Genomic DNA, 21638 nt, shown 5'->3' on the forward strand with positions numbered 1-21638 from the left:
ATAGGTATGTCCCTGTCAGGCAGGGAGGAAATGGCCGAATGAGGGAACCATGGTTCACGAAAGAGGTGGAATGTCTTGTGAAAAGGAAGAGGGAAGCTTATGTCGGGATGAGGAAACAAGGTTCAGATGGCTCGATTGAGGGTTACAAGTTAGCAAGGAATGAGCTGATAAAGGGGCTAAGGAGAGCTCGGAGGGGACATGAGAAGTCCTTGGCGGGTCGGATCAAGGAAAACCCCAAGGCTTTTTACTCTTATGTGAGGAATAAAAGAATGACCAGGGTGAGGTTAGGGCCGGTCAAGGACAGTAATGGGAACTTGTGTATGGAGTCAGTAGAGATAGGCGAGGTGATGAATGAATACTTTTCTTCAGTGTTCACCAAGGAGAGGGGCCATATTTTTGAGGAAGAGAAGGTGTTACAGGCTAATAGGCTGGAGGAAATAGATGTTCGGAGGGAGGATGGACTGGCAGTTTTGAATAAACTGAAGGTGGATAAGTCCCCTGGGCCTGATGAAATATATCCTAGGATTCTTTGGGAGGCAATGGATGAGCTTGCAGAGCCTTTGGCTTTGATCTTTGGGTCCTCGCTGTCCACGGGGATGGTGCCAGAGGACTGGAGAGTGGCGAATGTTGTTCCTCTGTTTAAGAAAGGGAATAGAAATGACCCTGGTAATTATAGACCGGTTAGTCTTACTTCAGTGGTTGGTAAATTGATGGAAAAGGTCCTTAGGGATGGGATTTATGACCATTTAGAAAGATGCGGATTAATCCGGGATAGTCAGCACGGATTCGTGAAGGGCAAGTCGTGCCTCACAAATTTGATTGAATTTTTTGAGGAGGTAACTAAGTGTGTTGATGAAGGTAGGGCAGTTGATGTCATATACATGGATTTTAGTAAGGCGTTTGATAAGGTCCCCCATGGTCGGCTTATGATGAAAGTAAGGAGGTGTGAGATAGAGGGAAAGTTGGCTGATTGGATAGGTAACTGGCTATCTGATCGAAGTAAGAAGTCTCACAACACCAGGTTAAAGTCCAACAGGTTTATTTGGTAGCAAATACCATAAGCTTTCGGAGCAATGCTCCTTCGTCAGATGGAGTGGTCTCTGTTCTCAAACAGGGCACAGACACAGAAATCAAATTACAGAATACTGATTAGAATGCAAATCTCTACAGCCAGCCAGGTCTTAAATGCACAGACAATGTGGGTGGAGGGAGCATTCAACACAGGTTAAAGAGATGTGTATTGTCTCCAGACAGAACAGCTTGTGAAATTGTGCAAGTCCAGGAGTCAAGCTGTGGGGGTTACTGATAATGTGACATAAATCCAACATCCCGGTTTAGACCGTCCTCATGTGTGCGGAACTTGGCTATCAGTTTCTGCTCAGTGACTCTGCGCTGTCGTGTGTCGTGAAGGCCGCCTTGGAGAACGCTTACCTGAAGATCCAAGGCTGAATGCCCGTGACTGCTGAAGTGCTCCCCTACAGGAAGAGAACAGTCTTGCCTGGTGAATGTCGAGCGGTGTTCATTCATCCGTTGTCGTAGCGTCTGCATGGTTTCCCCAATGTACCATGCCTCGGGACATCCTTTCTTGCGACAGCGCAGAGTCACTGAGCAGAAACTGATAGCCAAGTTCCGCACACATGAGGACGGTCTAAACCGGGATGTTGGATTTATGTCACATTATCAGTAACCCCCACAGCTTGACTCCTGGACTTGCACAATTTCACAAGCTGTACTGTCTGGAGACAATACACATCTCTTTAACCTGTGTTGAATGCTCCCTCCACCCACATTGTCTGTGCATTTAAGACCTGGCTGGCTGTAGAGATTTGCATTCTAATCAGTATTCTGTAATTTGATTTCTGTGTCTGTGCCCTGTTTGAGAACAGAGACCACTCCATCTGACGAAGGAGCATTGCTCCGAAAGCTTATGGTATTTGCTACCAAATAAACCTGTTGGACTTTAACCTGGTGCTGTGAGACTTCTTACTGTGCTTACCCCAGTCCAACGCCGGCATCTCCACATCATATCTGATCGAAGACAGAGGGTGGTGGTGGATGGAAGATTTTCGGACTGGAGGCAGGTTGCTAGCGGAGTGCCACAGGGATCAGTGCTTGGTCCTCTGCTCTTTGTGATTTTTATTAATGACTTGGAGGAGGGGGCTGAAGGGTGGATCAGTAAATTTGCTGATGACACCAAGATTGGTGGGGTAGTGGATGAGGTGGAGGGCTGTTGTAGGCTACAAAGAGACATAGATAGGATGCAAAGCTGGGCTGAAAAATGGCAAATGGAGTTTAACCCTGATAAATGTGAGGTGATTCATTTTGATAAGACTAATTTAAATGTGTATTACAGGGTCAAAGGTAGGGTTCTGAAGAATGTGGAGGAACAGAGAGATCTTGGGGTCCATATCCACAGATCTCTAAAGGTTGCCACTCAAGTGGATAGAGCTGTGAAGAAGGCCTATAGTGTGTTAGCTTTTATTAACAGGGGGTTGGAGTTTAAGAGCTGTGGGGTTATGCTGCAACTGTACAGGACCTAGGTGAGACCACATTTGGAATATTGTGTGCAGTTCTGGTCACCTCACTATAAGAAGGATGTGGAAGCGCTGGAAAGAGTGCAGAGGAGATTTACCAGGATGCTGCCTGGTTTGGAGGGTAGGTCTTATGAGGAAAGGTTAAGGGAGCGAGGGCTGTTCTCTCTGGAGCGGAGGAGGCTGAGGGGAGACTTCATAGAGGTTTATAAAATGATGAAGGGGATAGATAGAGTGAACGTTCAAAGACTATTTCCTCGGGTGGGTGGAGCTATTACAAGGGAGCATAACTATAGGGTTCATGGTGGGAGATATAGGAAGGATATCAGAGGTAGGTTCTTTACGCAGAGAGTGGTTGGGGTGTGGAATGGACTGCCTGCAGTGATAGTGGAGTCAGACACTTTAGGAACATTTAAGCGGTTATTGGATAGGCACATGGAGCACACCAGGATGATAGGGAGTGGGATAGCTTGATCTTGGTTTCAGATAAAGCTAGGCACAACATCGTGGGCCGAAGGGCCTGTTCTGTGCTGTACTGTTCTATGTTCTATGATCTAACTGGAGCAGGAGCTTGATGACCTCCATCTAATTCTGGAGAATGAGGAGTTTATAGACAGTAGCTTTAGGGAGATAGTTACACCTAAGCAGCAGAGCACAGGAAATTGGGTTACTGTAAGGAGAGGAAATGGCAGTGTGAAAGGACAGGCAGAGCGGGGTTCCCCTGTGGACATACCCCTCCACAACAGGTATACTGAATTGGATACTGTTGTGGGAGATGCTTTACCTGGGACAAGCCGGAACTCTGATACTGAGTCTGGTTCTACAGCGCAAAAGGATGGGATGAAGAAGAGGAGAGCAGTAGTGATAGGGGACTCAATGGTCAGAGGTACGGACAGGAGGTTCTGTGGTCGGGACAGAGACTCCCGCATGGTTTGTTGTCTCCCGGGTGCCAAGGTCAGCGATGTCTCTGATCGTGTGCACAGCGTTCTAAAGTGGGAAGGTGATCAGCCAGATGTCGTGGTACACATCGGTACCAATGACGAAGGAAGGAAGAGTGAGGAGGTCCTAAAGAGTGAGTACAAAGAGCTTGGAAGGAAGTTAAAAAGCAGGACCCCGAGGGTAGAAATCTCAGGATTGCTACCTGAGCCACATGCCAGTGAGGGCAGGAGTAGGATGCTTGGGCGGATGAACACGTGGCTGAGGAACTGGTGCAGGGGGCAGGGTTTCCAATTCTTGGATCATTGGGACCTCTTCTGGGGCAGGTGGGACCTGTACAAGAGAGACGGGTTACACCTAAACTACAAGGGGACCAATATACTTGCAGGGACGTTTGCGAGTGTTATTGGGGAGCGTTTAAACTAGATTTGCAGGGGGATGGAAACCAGAGTGCCAGAGCAGATAGTGGAGCAGGGGTAAAAAGACAGGTTAGTTCAAGCAAAATCACAAATGGAAGGGTTGAGTGTGGTGGAAATAATCTTTTGAGGTGTGTCTATTTCAATGCCAGGAGTATTGTGGGGAAGGCAGATGAGCTGAAGGCGTGGATAGACACATGGAAATATGACATTATAGCCATTAGTGAAACTTGGCTACAGGGGGGGCAGGACTGGCAGCTCAATGTTCCAGGGTTCCAATGTTTCAGGCGGGATAGAGGCAGAGGGATAAAAGGTGGGGGGGTGGCATTGTTGGTCAGGGAAAATGTTACAGCGGTACTCAGGCAGGATAGATTAGGGAGCTTGTCTACAGAGGCCCTATGGGTGGAGCTGAGAAACAGGAAAGGTATGACAACATTAATGGGCTTGTATTATAGACCACCTAATAGTCAGCGAGAATTGGAGGAGCAAATCAGCAGCGAGATAGCAGACAACTGCAAGAAACACAAAGTTGTGATAGTAGGGGATTTTGATTTTCCACATATAGATTGGGACTCACATACTGTTAAAGGTTTAGACGGGGTAGAGTTTGTAAAATGTGTTCAGGAGAATTTTCTACATCGGTATATAGAGGTGCCAACTGGAGAGGATGTGATATTGGATCTCCTATTGGGAAATGAGTTAGGGCAGGTGATGGATGTGAGTGTGAGGGAACACTTTGGATCCAGTGATCATAATGCCATTAGTTTCAACCTGATCATGGTTAAGGATAGATCTGGTCCTCGGGTTGAAGTTCTGAACTGGAAAAAGGCCAAATTTGATGAAATGAGAAGGGATCTGGGAAGTGTGGATTGGCACAGGCTATTATCTGGTAAGGATGTAAATGGAAAGTGGGAGGCCTTCAAAGGAGAAATTTTGAGAGTGCAGAGTTTGTATGTTCCTGTCAGGATTAAAGGCAAAGTAAATAGGAATAAGGAACCTTGGTTCTCGAGGGAGATTGTAACACTGATTAAGAGGAAGAGAGAGTTGTATGAAATGTACAGGCAGCAAGGAACACATCAGATGCTCGAGGAGTATAAAAAGTGCAAGAAGCTACTTAAGAGGGAAATCAGGAGGGCTAAAAGAAGACATGAGGTTGCTTTGGTAGACAAAGTGAAGGAAAATCCAAAGAGCTTCTATAGGTATGTTAGGAGCAAAAGGATAGTGAGGGATAAAATTGGTCCTCTTGAAGATCAGAGTGGTCGGCTATGTATGGAACCGAAAGAAATGGGGGAGATGTTAAATGCGTTTTTTGCATCCGTATTTACTAAGGAAACGGGCATGGAGTCTACGGAAATAGGGCAAACAGGTAGGGAGGTCATGGAACCTTTACAGATTAAAGGGGAGGAGGTGCTTGCTGTCTTGAGGCAAATCAGAGTGGATAAATCCCCAAGACCGGACAGGGTATTCCCACGGACGTTGAGGGAAGCTAGTGTTGAACTTGCAGGGGCCCTGGCAGACATATTTAAAATGTCAGTATTCACGGTGGAGGTGCCGGATGATTGGAGGGTGGCTCATGTTGTTCCGTTGTTTAAAAAAGGATCCAAAAGAAATCCGGGAAATTATAGGCCAGTAAGTTTGACGTCGGTGGTGGGCAAGTTATTGGAAGGTGTAATAAGGGATATGATCTACAAATATTTGGATAGACAGGGACTTATTAGGGAGAGTCAACATGGCTTTGTGCGTGGTAGGTCATGTTTGACCAATCTATTACGAGAGGACACAGGTTTAAGGTGCTGGGGGGTAGGTACAGAGGAGATGTCAGGGGTACGTTTTTCACTCAGAGGGTGGTGGGTGAGTGGAATCGGCTGACGTCGGTGGTGGTGGAGGCAAACTCGTTGGGGTCTTTTAAGAGACTTCTGGATGAGTCCATGGGATTTAATGGGATTGAGGGCTATAGATAGGACTAGAGGTGGGGATGTGATCGGTGCAACTTGTGGGCCGAAGGGCCTGTTTGTGCTGTGGCTTTCTATGTTCTATGTTCTATTAGAGTTTTTCGAGGAGGTTACCAGGAAAGTGGATGAAGGGAAGGCAGTGGATGTTGTCTACCTGGATTTCAACAAGGCCTTTGACAAGGTCCCTCAAGGGAGGTTAGTTAGGAAGGTTCAGTCGCTGGGTATACATGGGGAGGTAGTAAATTGGATTAGACACTGGCTCAATGGAAGAAGCCAGAGAGTGGTTGTGGAGGATTGCTTCTCTGAGTGGAGGCCTGTGACTAGTGGTGTGCCGCAGGGATCGGTGTTGGGTCCATTGTTGTTTGTAATCTATATCAATGATCTGGATGATAATGTGGTAAATTGGATCAGCAAATTTGCTGATGATACAAAGATTGGAGGTGTAGTGGACAGTGAGGAAGGTTTTCAAAGCTTGCAGAGGGATTTGGACCAACTAGAAAAATGGGCTGAAAAATGGCAAATTGAATTTAACGCAGGCAAGTGTGAGATATTGCACTTTGGAAGGACAAACCAAAGAAGAACGTACAGGGTAAATGGTAGGACTCTGAAGAGTGCAGTTGAACAGAGGGATCTGGGAATACAGGTACAGAATTCCCTAAAAGTGACGTCACAGGTGGATAGGGTCGTAAAGAGTGCCTTTAGTACATTGGCCTTTATGAATCGGAGTATCGAGTATAAAAGTTGGAGTGTTATGGTAAGGTTATATAAGACATTGGTGAGGCCGAATTTAGACTAGTGTGTACAGTTTTGGTCACCTAGTTACAGGAAGGATGTAAATAAGGTTGAAAGAGTGCAGAGAAGGTTCACAAGGATGTTGCCGGGACTTGAGAAGCTGAGTTACAGAGAGAGATTGAATAGGTTGGGACTTTATTCCCTGGAGCGTAGAAGATTGAGGGGAGATTTGATAGAGGTGGGAGAGAGTGGTGGGAGTGTGGAATGAGCTGCCGGATTTAAGAAAAACTTGGATGGGTTCATGGATGAGAGGGGTGTGGAGGGATATGGTCCAAGTGCAGGTCAGTGGGACTAGGCAAAAAATGGTTTGGCACAGACAAGAAGGGCCAAAAGGCCTGTTTCTGAGCTGTAATTTTCTATGGTTCTATGTGGCCTAACCAACGTTTTATATAACTAACATAATTTGCCAACCTTTATACTCGAAGCCCCGGCCAATGAAGGCAAGCATGCATGTATTTTCTTCACCAGCTTTTCCACCTGTACTGCCACTTTTAAGGATCTGTGGATCCGTACCCCCAGATCTCTGTGTGTCTACGATTCTGATGGTTCTGCCATTTATGTAGGGATATGGGGGTAGGGCCTGGGTGGGATTGTGGTCAGTGTAGACTCGATGGGCCGAATGGCCTCTTTCTACACTATAGGGTTTCTATGATTCTTCTATGATTATTTTATAGCTCCCACCTGAATTGGATCTACCAAAATGCATCACTTCGCATTTGTCCATCTTAAATTCCATCTGCCATTTCTCCGCCCAATTTTCCAACCTATCTATATCCTGCTGTATTCTCTGACAATGTTCATCACTATCCGCAACTCCGGCAATTTTAATGTCATCCGTAAACTTGCTAATCAGACCAGCTACATTTTCTTCCAAGTCATTTATATATATTACAAATAACAGAGGTCCAAGACCCAGTCCCTGTGGAACACCGCCGGCACCTCCACATCATGAACACCACTGGTTACAGACGTTCATTCAGAAAAACACCCTTCCACCGCTACTGTCGTCGGCTTTGGGTACAAACAACACTTAAACCCAGAGTACTCTATTTCCAAGCTTTAATAACTTGTGCACAAGTGAGAACATGAGGCAAGCAAAGTATTGCTGGGTGTTCTGTTGATTCAAACAGAAAATTTAGCAGTTATATACTTAATTACAGCAAATGAAAAACGAGCAATTTTTTCTAATCCTTCATTGGCATACGTATCCACCAATCGTAGCATCGCCTTTTGCCCTTTCTTATCCAATAGAAAACCAATTCTTCATGTGTATAACATGTCCCCATATCTTGTTATTTAGTAATTGTCATGGTCATTTGTCCTTTGTTTTCATCCTGTTGTCCTAGCCTGGAATGCAGTGTTTATGGAACAAGGTTTTAGATATACTCACTTATCCTGTTGGTCTTGGCATAAGTGTTGGTCTTACTGAAGGGCTTGTTTGGCTAATAATCATTTTCCAGTACTTGACAGGGTTTTTTGACAATTATGGAACTTTAATTTTCACAGTTTGTAACCTAACTTCCACTTATCCTCTCTCTTTTATGGCCAAGCCAGTTCTGAATCTTGAGAGTAGACTGATGGGGTGATATTTGGCCAGGTTGAATTTGTTGGTTTTGTGTTCAGAATATACCTGGGCAATTTTCCACATTGTCACATAGATGCCAGCACTGTAGCTGTATTGGAACAGCTTGGCTCGGGGTGCAACAAGTTCTGGAGCACATGTGCCGAAATATTGTCAGGGCCATAGTCTTTGCAGTGTCCAGTGTCTTCAGCCATTTCTTGCTATCATGTGAATTGAATTGGCTGAAGACTGACATCTGTGATGCTGGGGACCTCAGGAGGGGGTTTAATGGGTCATTCATTTGGCACTTCTGGCTGAAGATTGTTGCAAATTGTTACCTTTTGCACTGATGTGCTGGGCTCTCCTATCATTGCGAATGGGGATATTTGTGGAGCCTCCTCCAATGAATTGTTTAATTGTCCACCACCATTCATGGCTGTATGTGGCAGAACTGCAGAATTTGGATCTGATCTGTTGGCTGTGGATTTGCTTCGCTCTGTCTATTACTTACTGCTTATGCTGTTTGGGTGGGGGGGCAGGGTTGGTCGGGGGGGCGGGAAGGGTTGGTCGGGGAGGTGGGACTGGATGGGGGGGAAGGGTTGGTGCGGGGTGAGGGACTGGGTGGGGGGAGGGATTAGTCGGGTGGGTGGGTGTTACAGGTTGGGGGAGGGGTTAGTCGGGTGGGAGGGTGTTACAGGTTGGGGGAGGGGTTAGTCGGGTGGGAGGGTGTTACAGGGTGGGGGAGGGGTTAGTCGGGTGGGTGGGTGTTACAGGTTGGGGGAGGGGTTAGTCGGGTGGGAGGGTGTTACCGGTTGGGGGAGGGGTTAGTCGGGTGGGTGGGTGTTACAGGGTGGGGGAGGGGTTAATCGGGTGGGTGGGTGTTACAGGTTGGGGGAGGGGTTAGTCGGGTGGGTGGGTGTTACAGGGTGGGGGAGGGGTTAGTCGGGTGGGTGGGTGTTGCAGGTTGGGGGAGGGGTTAGTCGGGTGGGTGGGTGTTACCGGTTGGGGGAGGGGTTAGTCGGGTGAGTGGGTGTTACAGGGTGGGGGAGGGGTTAGTCGGGTGGGTGGGTGTTGCAGGTTGGGGGAGGGGTTAGTCGGGTGGGTGGGTGTTACAGGGTGGGGGAGGGGTTAGTCGGGTGAGTGGGTGTTACAGGGTGGGGGAGGGGTTAGTCGGGTGGGTGGGTGTTGCAGGTTGGGGGAGGGGTTAGTCGGGTGGGTGGGTGTTACAGGTTGGGGGAGGGGTTAGTCGGGTGGGAGGGTGTTACCGGTTGGGGGAGGGGTTAGTCGGGTGGGAGGGTGTTACCGGTTGGGGGAGGGGTTAGTCGGGTGGGTGGGTGTTACAGGGTGGGGGAGGGGTTAGTCGGGTGGGTGGGTGTTACAGGTTGGGGGAGGGGTTAGTCGGGTGGGTGGGTGTTACAGGGTGGGGGAGGGGTTAGTCGGGTGAGTGGGTGTTACAGGGTGGGGGAGGGGTTAGTCGGGTGGGTGGGTGTTGCAGGTTGGGGGAGGGGTTAGTCGGGTGGGAGGGTGTTACAGGTTGGGGGAGGGGTTAGTCGGGTGGGTGGGTGTTACCGGTTGGGGGAGGGGTTAGTCGGGTGGGTGGGTGTTACCGGTTGGGGGAGGGGTTAGTCGGGTGAGTGGGTGTTACAGGGTGGGGGAGGGGTTAGTCGGGTGGGTGGGTGTTACCAGTTGGGGGAGGGGTTAGTCGGGTGAGTGGGTGTTACAGGGTGGGGGAGGGGTTAGTCGGGTGGGTGGGTGTTACCGGTTGGGGGAGGGGTTAGTCGGGTGAGTGGGTGTTACAGGGTGGGGGAGGGGTTAGTCGGGTGGGTGGGTGTTACCGGTTGGGGGAGGGGTTAGTCGGGTGGGTGGGTGTTACCGGTTGGGGGAGGGGTTAGTCGGGTGAGTGGGTGTTACAGGGTGGGGGAGGGGTTAGTCGGGTGGGTGGGTGTTACCGGTTGGGGGAGGGGTTAGTCGGGTGGGTGGGTGTTGCTTGGTGGATTGGGAAATGTTTTGGGGGCGCTGGGAAGGTCAGCATTGATGTGTGGGGGGTTTGAAATGTTTCTGGGTAAATATGGCTGCTCATGACACTCTGTTTCGACAGTTACTGAGGAAAAATCCAGAAGAACGATTGGGTTGCTGTGGGAGGGGCTCGTGCGAGGTGAAAGAACACCCATTGTTTCAAAACATTAACTTCAAACGGCTGGAAGCAGGAATGGTGTCGCCTCCATTCACACCTGACGTAAGTGGAGATCCTCATTTACAACCTTCCTCCCTACTCCAGGAGTAAATGAAGCTAAAATGGCCCCTCAAAAGCGACAGAGTAAGGCTGGAGGAAAAAGAGCAAGAGGGGCACAGGACTGGTGAGGAGGGAGAGTGGGGGAAGGATGTTGGGAGAGGGTGGACATTTGGAGGGGAGTTGTTGAGAAGGCAGCACTTGTGGAGCAGTAAGAAGGTGATGTTGGGAGGGTGAAGAGATAGGAAGAGGGTGAGATTCAGCTCAGACCCAGATGCAAGGCCGGGGAAGGGGCAGTTTTATTTTAACTGTGATTGACTTCATTGACTCGGCTAGCGTTTATTACCCTTGAGAATTAAGGTGGTAGTGACCTGCCTTCTTGAACTGCAGCAGTCCTGAGATGTCGGTACGTGCAGAGTACTGTTAGGGAGGGAGCTGCAGGATATTGGCCAAGCAATAATGAAGGAATGGTGATATATTTCTCAGTCAGGATGTTGAGTGACTTGGAGGAGAACTTCCAAGTGGTGGTGATGATCCCATGTGTTTGAACAAAGAACAAAGAAAATTACAGCACAGGAACAGGCACTTCAGCTCTCCAAGCCTGCACCGACCATGCTGCCCGACTGAACTAAAACCCCCTACCCTTCCGGGGATCATATCCCTCTATTCCCATCCTATTCATGTATTTGTCAAGAAGCCCCTTAAAAGTCACTACCACATCCGCTTCCACTACCTCCCCCGGCAACGTGTTCCAGGCACCCACTACTCTCTGTGTGTAAAAAATCTGCCTCGTACATCTCCTTTAAACCTTGCCCCTTGCACCTTAACCCTATGCCCCCTAGTAATTGACTCTTCCACCCTGGGAAAAAGCTTCTGACTATCCACTCTGACCATGTCTCTCATAATCTTGTAGACTTCTATCAGGTCGTCCCTCAACTTCCGTCGTTCCAGTGAGAACAAACCAAGTTTCTCCAACCTCTCCTCATAGCTAATGCCCTCCATACCAGGCAACATCCTGGTAAATCTTTTCTGTACCCTCTCCAAAGCCTCCACATCCTTCTGGTAGTGTGGCGACCAGAATTGAACACTATATTCCAAGTGCGGCCTAACTAAGGTTCTATAAACCTGCAACATGACTTGCCAATTTTTAAACTCAATGCCCCGGCCGATGAAGGCAAGCATGCCGTATGCCTTCTTGACTACCTGCTCCACCTGCATTGCCACTTTCAGCGACCTGTGTACCTGTACACCCAGATCCCTTTGCCTATCAATACTCTTAAGTGTTCTGCCATTTACTGTATATTTCCTATCTGTATTAGACCTTCCAAAATGCATTACCTCACATATGTCCAGATTAAACTTCATCTGCCAACTCTCCGCACAAGTCTCGAACTGATCTATATCCTGCTGTATCCTCTGATGGTCCTCATCGCTATCCGCAAATCCACCAACCTTTGTGTCGTCTGCAAACTTACTAATCAAACCAGTTACATTTTCCTCCAAATCATTTATATATATTACAAACAGCAAAGGTCCCAGCACTGATCCCTGAGGAACGCCACTTGTCACAGCCCTCCATTCAGAAACACACCCTTCCACTGCTACCCTCTGTCTTCTTTTACCGAGCCAGTTTTGTATCTGCTGACATGTCCTTCTAGATGATAGTGGTTGTGGGTTTGGAATCTTGGTGAGTTCCTGCAGTGTGTTGGGACCAGATCATCAAGATATATTATGAAGTTAGCTTAGACCCAAACTTTTCCTTTTGATTTTGGTATTAGGGTGAACATAAGGTGTTTCAGGGATGATTCAATTGACCCACTCGGAAGCTTTTATCAAAACAAACTATATTTAAGAACACAGTTAGCATATAACAAAAAAAGCATAACTTTTACCAATTAAAATACTTAAACAAGTGTAATTCTTAACAGCTATCAATCTCTATTGTTCCCATTGCAAGCAGTACCCCATAGTGATAAATCCCTTCTTCAGAAATAGTTAGCACCAAAAACAGGTATGTGCATGTAGATGCCAGGCTTCCAGCCTTTTAACACCTCTGATCAGAATTCCAGACAGACACTTGTCCTCTGACTCTCAGAGAAAGATCCACTCCCAAACAGCAGAATCTCCGAGAAAGAGACTTATTTCCTGGCAGATTCCAGTCTCTAACTTCAGGGAGAGAATGAGAGGCACTGCTCTCTGGCAACTCAGAGCAGTGTCTAAGCTTGAGTTCTCTGCGTAAGCCTAATTCCAATTATTGTCAATTGACCCAATTAAGTCCTTTTCCGCAAAACACCAGTGGAAATGACTAAAATCAGCAGAACAGCGGTAGGTCAGATTAAAACCAACGTTCGAGCCATTCGGAGCAGTTATGCTGTTGCAGTACCAACACAGATCGTTTACAGTCCAAACAGCACCAATTAGAACAGACTGTTAAAACAGATCCTGCACAAGAAGCGTGGCAAATACATTTCTTAAAGGCACAGAATAATCATAGAGTCATAGAGGTTTACAGCATGGAAACAGGCCCTGTGGCCCAACTTGTCCTTTTTTTAACGCCTAAGCTCGTCCCAATTGCCTGCGTTTGGCCCATATCCCTCTATACCCATCTTACCCATCGAACTGTCTAAATGCTTTTTAAAAGACAAAATTGTACCCGCCTCTACAACTACTTCTGGCAGCTTGTTCCAGACACTCACCACCCTCTGTGTGAAACAATTGCCCCACTGGACCCTTTTGTATCTCTCCCCTCTCACCTTAAACCTATGCTCTCTCGCTTTAGACTCCCCTACCTTTGGAAAAAGATATTGACTATCTAGCTGATCTATGCCCCTCATTATTTTATAGACCTCTATAAGATCACCCCTAAGCTCCAGAGGAAAAAGTGCCAGTCTATCCAGCCTCTCCTTATAACTCAAACCATCAAGTCCCGGTAGCATCTTAGTAAATCTTTTCTGCACTCTTTCTAGTTTAATAATATCCTTTCTATAATAGGGTGACCAGAACTGTACACAGAATTCCAAGTGTGGCCTTACCAATGTCTTGTACAACTTCAACAAGACGTCCCAACTCCTGTATTCAATGTTCTGACCGATGAAACCAAGCATGCCGAATGCCTTCTTCACCACTCTGTCCACCTGTGCTTCCACTTTCAAGGAGCTATGAACATGTACCCCTAGATCTCTATGTTCTATAGCTCTCCCCAATGCCCTACCATTAACTGAGTAAGTCCTGCCCTGGTTCGATCTGCCAAAATGCATCACCTCGCATTTACCTAAACTTCATCTGCCATTCGTCAGCCCACTGGCCCAATTGATCAAGATCCTACTGCAATCCTAATAACCTTGTTCACTGTCCACTATGCCACCAATCTTGGTGTCATCTGCAAACTTACTAACCATGCCTCCTATATTCTCATCCAAATCATTAATATAAATGACAAATAACAGTGGACCAATCCCTCGGGCACACCGCTGGTCCAGGCCTCCAGTTTGAACAACCACCCTCTATCTTCCGTCATCAAGTCAATTTTGTATCCATTTGGCTACCTCACCCTGGATCCCATGAGATTTAACCTTATGCAACAACCGAGCATGCGGTACCTTGTAAAAGGCCTTGCTAAAGTCCATGTAGACAACATCAACTGCACTGCCCTCATCTACCTTCTTGGTTACTCCTTCAAAAAACTCAATCAAGTAAGAGTTGATGCACATCACTTAACAAAATCTCAGACTGTGCATTTAAAATATCTAACCTTATTTAGTGTCTCTTCTGGAGCGTAGGAGGCTGAGGGATGACCTTATAGAGGTCTATAAAATACTGAGGGGCATAGACAAGGTAGATAATCAATATCTTTTCCCAAAGGTAGGGGAGTCTAAAACTAGAGGGCATAGGTTTAAGGTGAGAGGGGAGAGATACAAAAGTGTTTAGTGGGGCAATTTTTTCACTCAGAGGGTGGTGAGTGCCTGGAACAAGCTGCCAGAGGTAGTAGTAGAGGTGGGTACATTTTTATCTTTTAAAAAGCATTTAGATAGTTACATGGGTACGATGGGTATAGAGGGATATGGGCCAAATGCGGGCAATTAGGAATAGCTTCGGGGTTTCAAAAAAAAAAGGGCGGCATGGACAAGTTGGGCCGAAGGGCCTGTTTCCATGCTGTAAACCTCTATGACTCTATGACTCTATAAATTTGTGAGACATTATTTTCCACTCAAAGCCATGCTGACTGTCCCTAATCAGTCCTTGTGTCTCTAAATGCCTCAGATCCTATCTCTCAAAATACCTCCTAACAACTTACCCACTCCAAAGATGTGAGGCTCACTGGCCTGTAGTTCCCAGACTTTTCCCTGCAGCCCTTTTTAAACAAAGACACAACATTTGCCACCCTCCAATCTGCAGGCACCTCACCTGTGAACAAAGAACAGTACAGCACAGGAAACAGGCCCTTCGGCCCTCCAAGCCTGTGCCGCTCCTTGGTCCAACTAGACCAATCGTTTGTATCCCTCCATTCCCAGGCTGCTCATGTGACTATCCAGGTAAGTCTTAAACGATGTCAGCGTGTCTGCCTCCACCACCCTACTTGGCAGCGCATTCCAGGCCCCCACCACCCTCTGTGTAAAAAAGGTCCCTCTGATATCGGAGTTATACTTCGCCCCTCTCACCTTCAGCCCGTGACCCCTCGTGATCGTCACCTCCGACCTGGGAAAAAGCTTCCCACTGTTCACCCTATCTATACCCTTCATAATCTTGTACACCTCTATTAGATCTCCCCTCATTCTCCGTCTTTCCAGTGAGAACAACCCCAGTTTACCCAATCTCTCCTCATAGCTAAGACCCTCCATACCAGGCAACATCCTGGTAAACCTTCTCTGCACTCTCTCTAACGCCTCCACGTCCTTCTGGTAGTGCGGCGACCAGAACTGGATGCAGTACTCCAAATGTGGCCTAACCAGCGTTCTATACAGCTGCATCATCAGACTCCAGCTTTTATACTCTATACCCCGTCCTATAAAGGCAAGCATACCATATGCCTTCTTCACCAACTTCTCCACCTGTGTTGCCACCTTCAAGGATTTGTGGACTTGCACACCTAGGTCCCTCTGTGTTTCTATACTCCTGATGACTCTGCCATTTATTGTATAACTCCTCCCTACATTATTTCTTCCAAAATGCATCACTTCGCATTTATCCAGATTAAATATTATTAAAATTAAAAATCCGGTGACTATCGATGATTCAAATATCTCTGCTAAGGGACCTGCAATGTCCTCCCTAGCCTCCCACAATGTCCTGCCATACACTTGATTTGATTTGATTGAGTTGATTTATTGTCACATGTATTAACATAAAGTGAAAAGAATTGTTTCTTGTGTGCTATACGAACAAAACATACTCTTCATACAGAAAGAAATGAGAGAGTGCAGAATGTAGTGTTACAGTCATAGCTAGGGTGTAGAGAAAGATCAACTTCATGCAAAGTAAGTCCATTCAAAAGTCTGACAGCAGCAGGGAAGAAGCTGTTCTTGAGTTGGTTGGTATGTGACCTCAGACTTTTTGTATCTTTTTCCCGAAGGAAGAAGATGGAAAAGAGATCCTTAATTATGCTGGCTGCTTTGCCAAGGCTGCGGGAAGTGTAGACAGAGTCAATGGATAGGAAGCTGGTTTGTGTGATGGATTGGGCTACATTCACGACCTTTTGTAGTTCCTTGCAGTCTTGGGCAGAGCAGGAACCATACCAAGCTGTGATACAACCAGAAAAAATGCTTTCCATGGTGCATCTGTAAAAGTTGGTGAGAACCGTAGCTGACATGCCAAATTTCCTTCGTCTTCTGAGAAAGTAGAGGTGTTGGTGGGCTTTCTTAACTATAGCGTTGGCTTGGGAGGACCAGGACAGGTTGTTGGTGATCTGGACACCTAAAAACTTGAAGCTCTCGACCTTTTCTACTTCGTCCCCATCGATGAAGACATGTACTCCTTTACGCTTCCTGAAGCGATGACAATCTGCTTCATTTTGTTGACATTGAGGGAGAGATTATTGTTGCTGCACCATTCACCAAATTCTCTATCTCGTTCCTTTATCAGGTCCCGGGGATTTATCTACCTTGATGCGCTTTAAGACTTCCAGCACCACCTCCTCTCTTATATGTACACTCCTCAAGATATCACTATTTATTTCCCCAAGTTCCCTAACATCCAAGCTTTTCTCAACAGTGAATACTAATGAGAAATATTCATTTTAGGATTTCACCCATCTCTTGTGGATCCGCAGATAGATGACCTTGTTGATCCTTAAGAAGTCCTACTTTCTCCCTAGTTACTCTTTTGCCCTTTACATATTTGTAGAAGCTCTTTGGATTCTCCCTTGCCTTATCTGCCAAAACAATCTCGTGTCCCCTTTTTCCCTCCTGATTTCTCTCTCAACTCTACTCCTCCACCTTCCATACTCTTCAAGGGATCCACTTGATCACAGTTCCCAGGCATGTCATATGCTTCCTTCTTCTTCTTGACCAGGGCCTCAATATCCCGAGTCATCCAGGGTTCCCTACTTCTACCAGCCTTGCCCTTCACTCTAAGAGGAATGTGCTTACCCTGAACCCGAGTTAACACAGTTTTGAAAGCCTCCCACTTACCAGACATCCCTTTGCCTTCCCACAGACTCCCCCAATTAACTGTATCTTGTAGGTGGTACACACGGATGCCACTGTTCGTTGGTGGTGAAGGGAGTGAATGCTTGTGGAAGGAGTAGCAATCAAGTGGGATGCTTTGTGCTGGATGGTATCGAGCTTCCTGAGTGTTGTTAGAGCTGCACTGCGGGGGTGGTGATGGGGATGCGGATGGGGAGGGATATGGAACTCGAGGTGGGCCAGGGAGGGGCTACTACAGCACATGCAGAGTGTGGGAGATTCATGATCTCACCCAAATTCGGCGCTGAGAATTTTTTGGGGAGAATTGTTTAGGGTGGTACGGTGGCACAGTGGTTAGCACTGCTGCCTCACAGCCCCAGGGACCTCGGTTCAATTCCTGGCTTGGGTCGCTGTCTGTGTGGAGTTTGCACATTCTCCCTGTGTCTGCGGGGATTTCCTTCGAGTGCTCTGGTTTCCATCCACAGTCCAAAAGATGTGCGGGTTAGATTCTAAATTGCCCCTTAATGTCCCGGGATGCGTAGGTTAGAAGGATTAGCGGGGCAACTATGTGGGGTGAGGGCCTGGGTGGAATTGTTGTCGATGCAGACTCTATGGGCCGAATGGCCTCCTTCTGTACTATAGGGATTCTATGAATTCCACCCAATATTCTAGATCAGTATGTCAAAGAAACAAGTTGTGAATAGGCTATTTTGGATCTAGCATTGTGCAACAAATGGTTTCTTAATAACATGGTTAGAATCTTGATTTCTCGAGGAATTAAGGGCTATGGGGAGAGAGCGGGTAAATGGAGTTGAAATCAACCATGATTGAATGGTGGAGTGGACTCGATGGGCCGAATGGCCTTACTTCCGCTCCTATGTCTTATGGTCTTATGGTCTTATGGTCTTAATTAGTACAACTGCAGGGAAGAGTGACTGAATTTTATATTGAGTTTGAAAGTAATTTAATTAACTCCTAGAATGTTAAATCGAAACAAGGTTTGCAGTTCAGTGGTTAACATTTAATATATAATTTCCAACAAATATACATCCCTTAAACCCCACAGAAAAAAATGCTCCAATCATGTCTACGAGAAGTTAAAGATTGCATGAGATTAAATGTTACCAGAACGACAGTAATCCTGGATTTTAGATTTCAAAGAACAAAGAAAATTACAGCACAGGAACAGGCCCTTCGGCCCTCCAAGCCTGCACCGACCATGCTGCCCGACTTAACTAAAACCCCCTATGCTTCCGGGGACCATATCCCTCTATTCCCATCTCATTCATGTACTTGTCAAGACACCCCTTAAAAGTCACTATCGTATCCGCTTCCACTTCCCCCCCCTAGGCAACGAGTTCCAGGCACCCACCACTCTGTGTAAAAAATCTGCCTCGTACATCTCCTTTAAACCTTGCCCCTCGCACCTTAAACCTATGCCCCCTAGTAATTGACTCTTCCACCCTGAGAAAAAGCTTTTGACTATCCACTCTGTCCATGCCTCTCATAATCTTGTAGACTTCTATCAGGTCTCCCCTCAACCTCCATCGCTCCAATGAGAACAAACCAAGTTTCTCCAACCTCTCCTCATAGCTAATGCCCTCCGTACCAGGCAACATCCTGGTAAATCTTTTCTGTACCCTCTCCAAAGCCTCTACATCCTTCTGGTAGTGTGGTGACTGGAATTGAACACTATATTCCAAGTGCGGCCTAACTAAGGTTCTATAAAGCTGCAACATGACTTGCCAATTTTTAAACTCAGTGCCCCAGCCGATGAAGGCAAACATGCTGTATGCCTTCTTGACTACCTTCTCCACCTGCATTGCCACTTTCAGTGACCTGTGTACCTGTACACCCAGATCCCTTTGCCTTTCAATACTCTGAAGGGTTCTGCCATTTACTGTATATTTCCTATCTGTATTAGACCTTCCAAAATGCATTACCTCACATATGTCCAGATTAAACTTCATCTGCCAACTCTCCGCACAAGTCTCGAACTGATCTATATCCTGCTGTATCCTCTGATGGTCCTCATCACTATCCGCAAATCCACCAACCTTTGTGTCATCCGCAAACTTACTAATCAATCCAGTTACATTTTCCTCCAAATCATTTATATATATTACAAACAGCAAAGGTCCCAGCACTGATCCCTGAGGAACGCCACTTGTCACAGCTCTCCATTCAGAAACACACCCTTCCATTGCTACCCTCTGTCTTCTATGACTGAGCCAGTTTTGTATCCACCTTGCCAGCTCACCTCTGATCCCATGCGACTTCACCTTCTGTACCTGTCTGCCATGAGGGACCTTGTCAAAGGCCTTACTGAAATCCATGTAGACAACATCCACTGACCTACCCTCATCAATCATCTTCGCCACTTCCTCGAAACACTCGATCAAGTTCGTGAGACACGACCCCCCCTTTGCAAAACCATGCTGCCTCTCACTAATACGTCCACTTATTTTCAAGTGGGAATAAATCCTGTCTCGAAGAATCCTCTCCGATAATTTCCCTACCACTGATGTAAGGCTCACCGGCCTGTAATTACCTGGATTATTCTTGCTACCCTTCTTAAACAAAGGAACAACATTGGCTATTCTCCAATCCTCTGGGACCTCCCCTGTAGCCAGTGAGGATACAAAGATTTCTCTCAAGACCCCAGCAATTTCCTCCCTTGCCTCTCTCAGTATTCCGGGGTATATCCCATCAGTCCTGGGGACTTGTCTACCTTAATGTTTCTCAAGAACCCCAATATCTCCTCCTTTTTGATCTCAACATGACTCAACTATCTACACAGCCTTTCCCAGACTCATCATCCACCAAGTCCTTGTCTCTGGCTCCGTGCATAGATTCCCTCCCTTGTCCTTGAGTGGGCAAACCCCCTCCCTGGCTACCCTCTTGCTCTTTTTATTATATATTATATATATAAAGAACAAAGAACAATACAGCACAGGAACAGGCCCTTTGGCCCTCCAAGCCCGCGCCGCTCCCTGGTCCAAACTAGACCATTCTTTTGTATCCCTCCATTCCCACTCCATTCATGTGGCCTTCTAGATAAGTCTTAAACGTTCCCAGTGTGTCCGCCTCCACCACCTTGCCTGGCAGCGCATTCCAGGCCCCCACCACCCTCTGTGTAAAATACGTCCTCCTGATATCCGTGTTAAACTTCCCCCCCCCCTCCTCACCTTGAACCTATGACCCCTCGTGAACGTCACCACCGACCTGGGAAAAAGCTTCCCACCGTTCACCCTATCTATGCCTTTCATAATTTTATCCACCTCTATTAGGTCACCCCTCATCCTCCGTCTTTCCAGTGAGAACAACCCCAGTTTACCCAATCTCTCCTCATAAGTAAGCCCTTCCATACCAGGCAACATCCTGGTAAACCTCCTCTGTACTCTCTCCAATGCCTCCACGTCCTTCTGGTAGTGCGGCGACCAGAACTGGGCGCAGTATTCAAAATGCGGCCGAACCAACGTTCTATACAACTGCAACATCAGACCCGAAATTTTATACGCTATGCCCCGTCCTATAAAGGCAAGCATGCCATATGCCTTATTCACTACCTTCTCCACCTGTGACGTCACCTTCAAGGATCTGTGGACTTGCACACCCAGGTCCCTCTGCGTATCTACACCCTTTATGGTTCTGCCATTTATCGTATAGCTCCCCCCTACGTTAGTTCTACCAAAATGCATCACTTCGCATTTATCTGCATTGAACTCCATCTGCCATTTCTTTGCCCAAATTTCCAGCCTATCTATATCCTTCTGTAGCCTCTGACAATGCTCCTCACTATCTGCAAGTCTATTTTCGTGTCGTCCGCAAACTTACTGATCACCCCAGTTACACCTCCTTCCAGATCATTTATATAAATCACGAACAGCAGACGTCCCAATACAGAGCCCTGCGGAACACCTTGGGATTTTCCTTAATCCTGCTGGCCAATGCTTTTTCATGACCCCTTTTAGTCCTTCTTCCTCCTTGCTTAAGTTTCTTTCCACTTTCCTTGTATTCCACACTAGCTTTGTGTGTTCCCAGCTTTGACAAATGCTTCCTTTTTCTCTTTGACTAGGCTCACAATATCTCTCATTATCCAAGGTTCCCAAAACTTGCCATACTTATCCTTCATCCTTACAGAAATGTGGTCCTGAATCCGCATCAACTTGCATTTGGAAACCTCTCACATGCCAGATGTTGATTTGCCCTCAAACATCTGCCCCCAATCTACATTATTCAGTTCCTGCCTAATATTGTTGTAATTAGTCTTCCCCCAATTTAGCACCTTAACTTGAGGACTACACTTATCTTTATCCATCAGTACCTTAAAGCTTACTGAATTGTGGTCACTGTTCCCGAATTGCTCCCCTACTGAAACACCGACCATCTAGCCGGGCTCATTCCCCAATACCATGTCCAGTATGGCCCCTTCCCTAGTTGGACTATCGACATACTGTTTCAAGAAGCCCTCCTGGATGCTCCTTACAAACTCTGCCCCATCCATGCCCCTGGCACTAAGTGAGTCCCGTCAATATAGGGGAAATTAAAATCTCCCACCACAACAACCCTGTTACTTTTACACCTTCCAAAATCTGCC

General features: G+C 46.9%; 1 protein-coding gene across 4 annotated transcripts in view; it reads left to right on the plus strand.

Moving 5' to 3' along the window:
• Positions 1 to 21638, plus strand: part of LOC144505264 (G protein-coupled receptor kinase 6-like) — a 226085-nt gene that overhangs the window by 173889 nt on the left and 30558 nt on the right. For all 4 annotated transcript variants that reach the window (XM_078231310.1, XM_078231311.1, XM_078231313.1 and 1 more), the window contains exon 13: positions 10287 to 10424. In XM_078231310.1, the coding sequence (XP_078087436.1) occupies positions 10287 to 10424 (138 nt within the window). The remainder of the gene's footprint in view (positions 1 to 10286; positions 10425 to 21638) is intronic.

The sequence above is a fragment of the Mustelus asterias genome, chromosome 16 (genome assembly GCF_964213995.1).
Source record: "Mustelus asterias chromosome 16, sMusAst1.hap1.1, whole genome shotgun sequence".
NCBI lineage: Eukaryota > Metazoa > Chordata > Chondrichthyes > Carcharhiniformes > Triakidae > Mustelus > Mustelus asterias.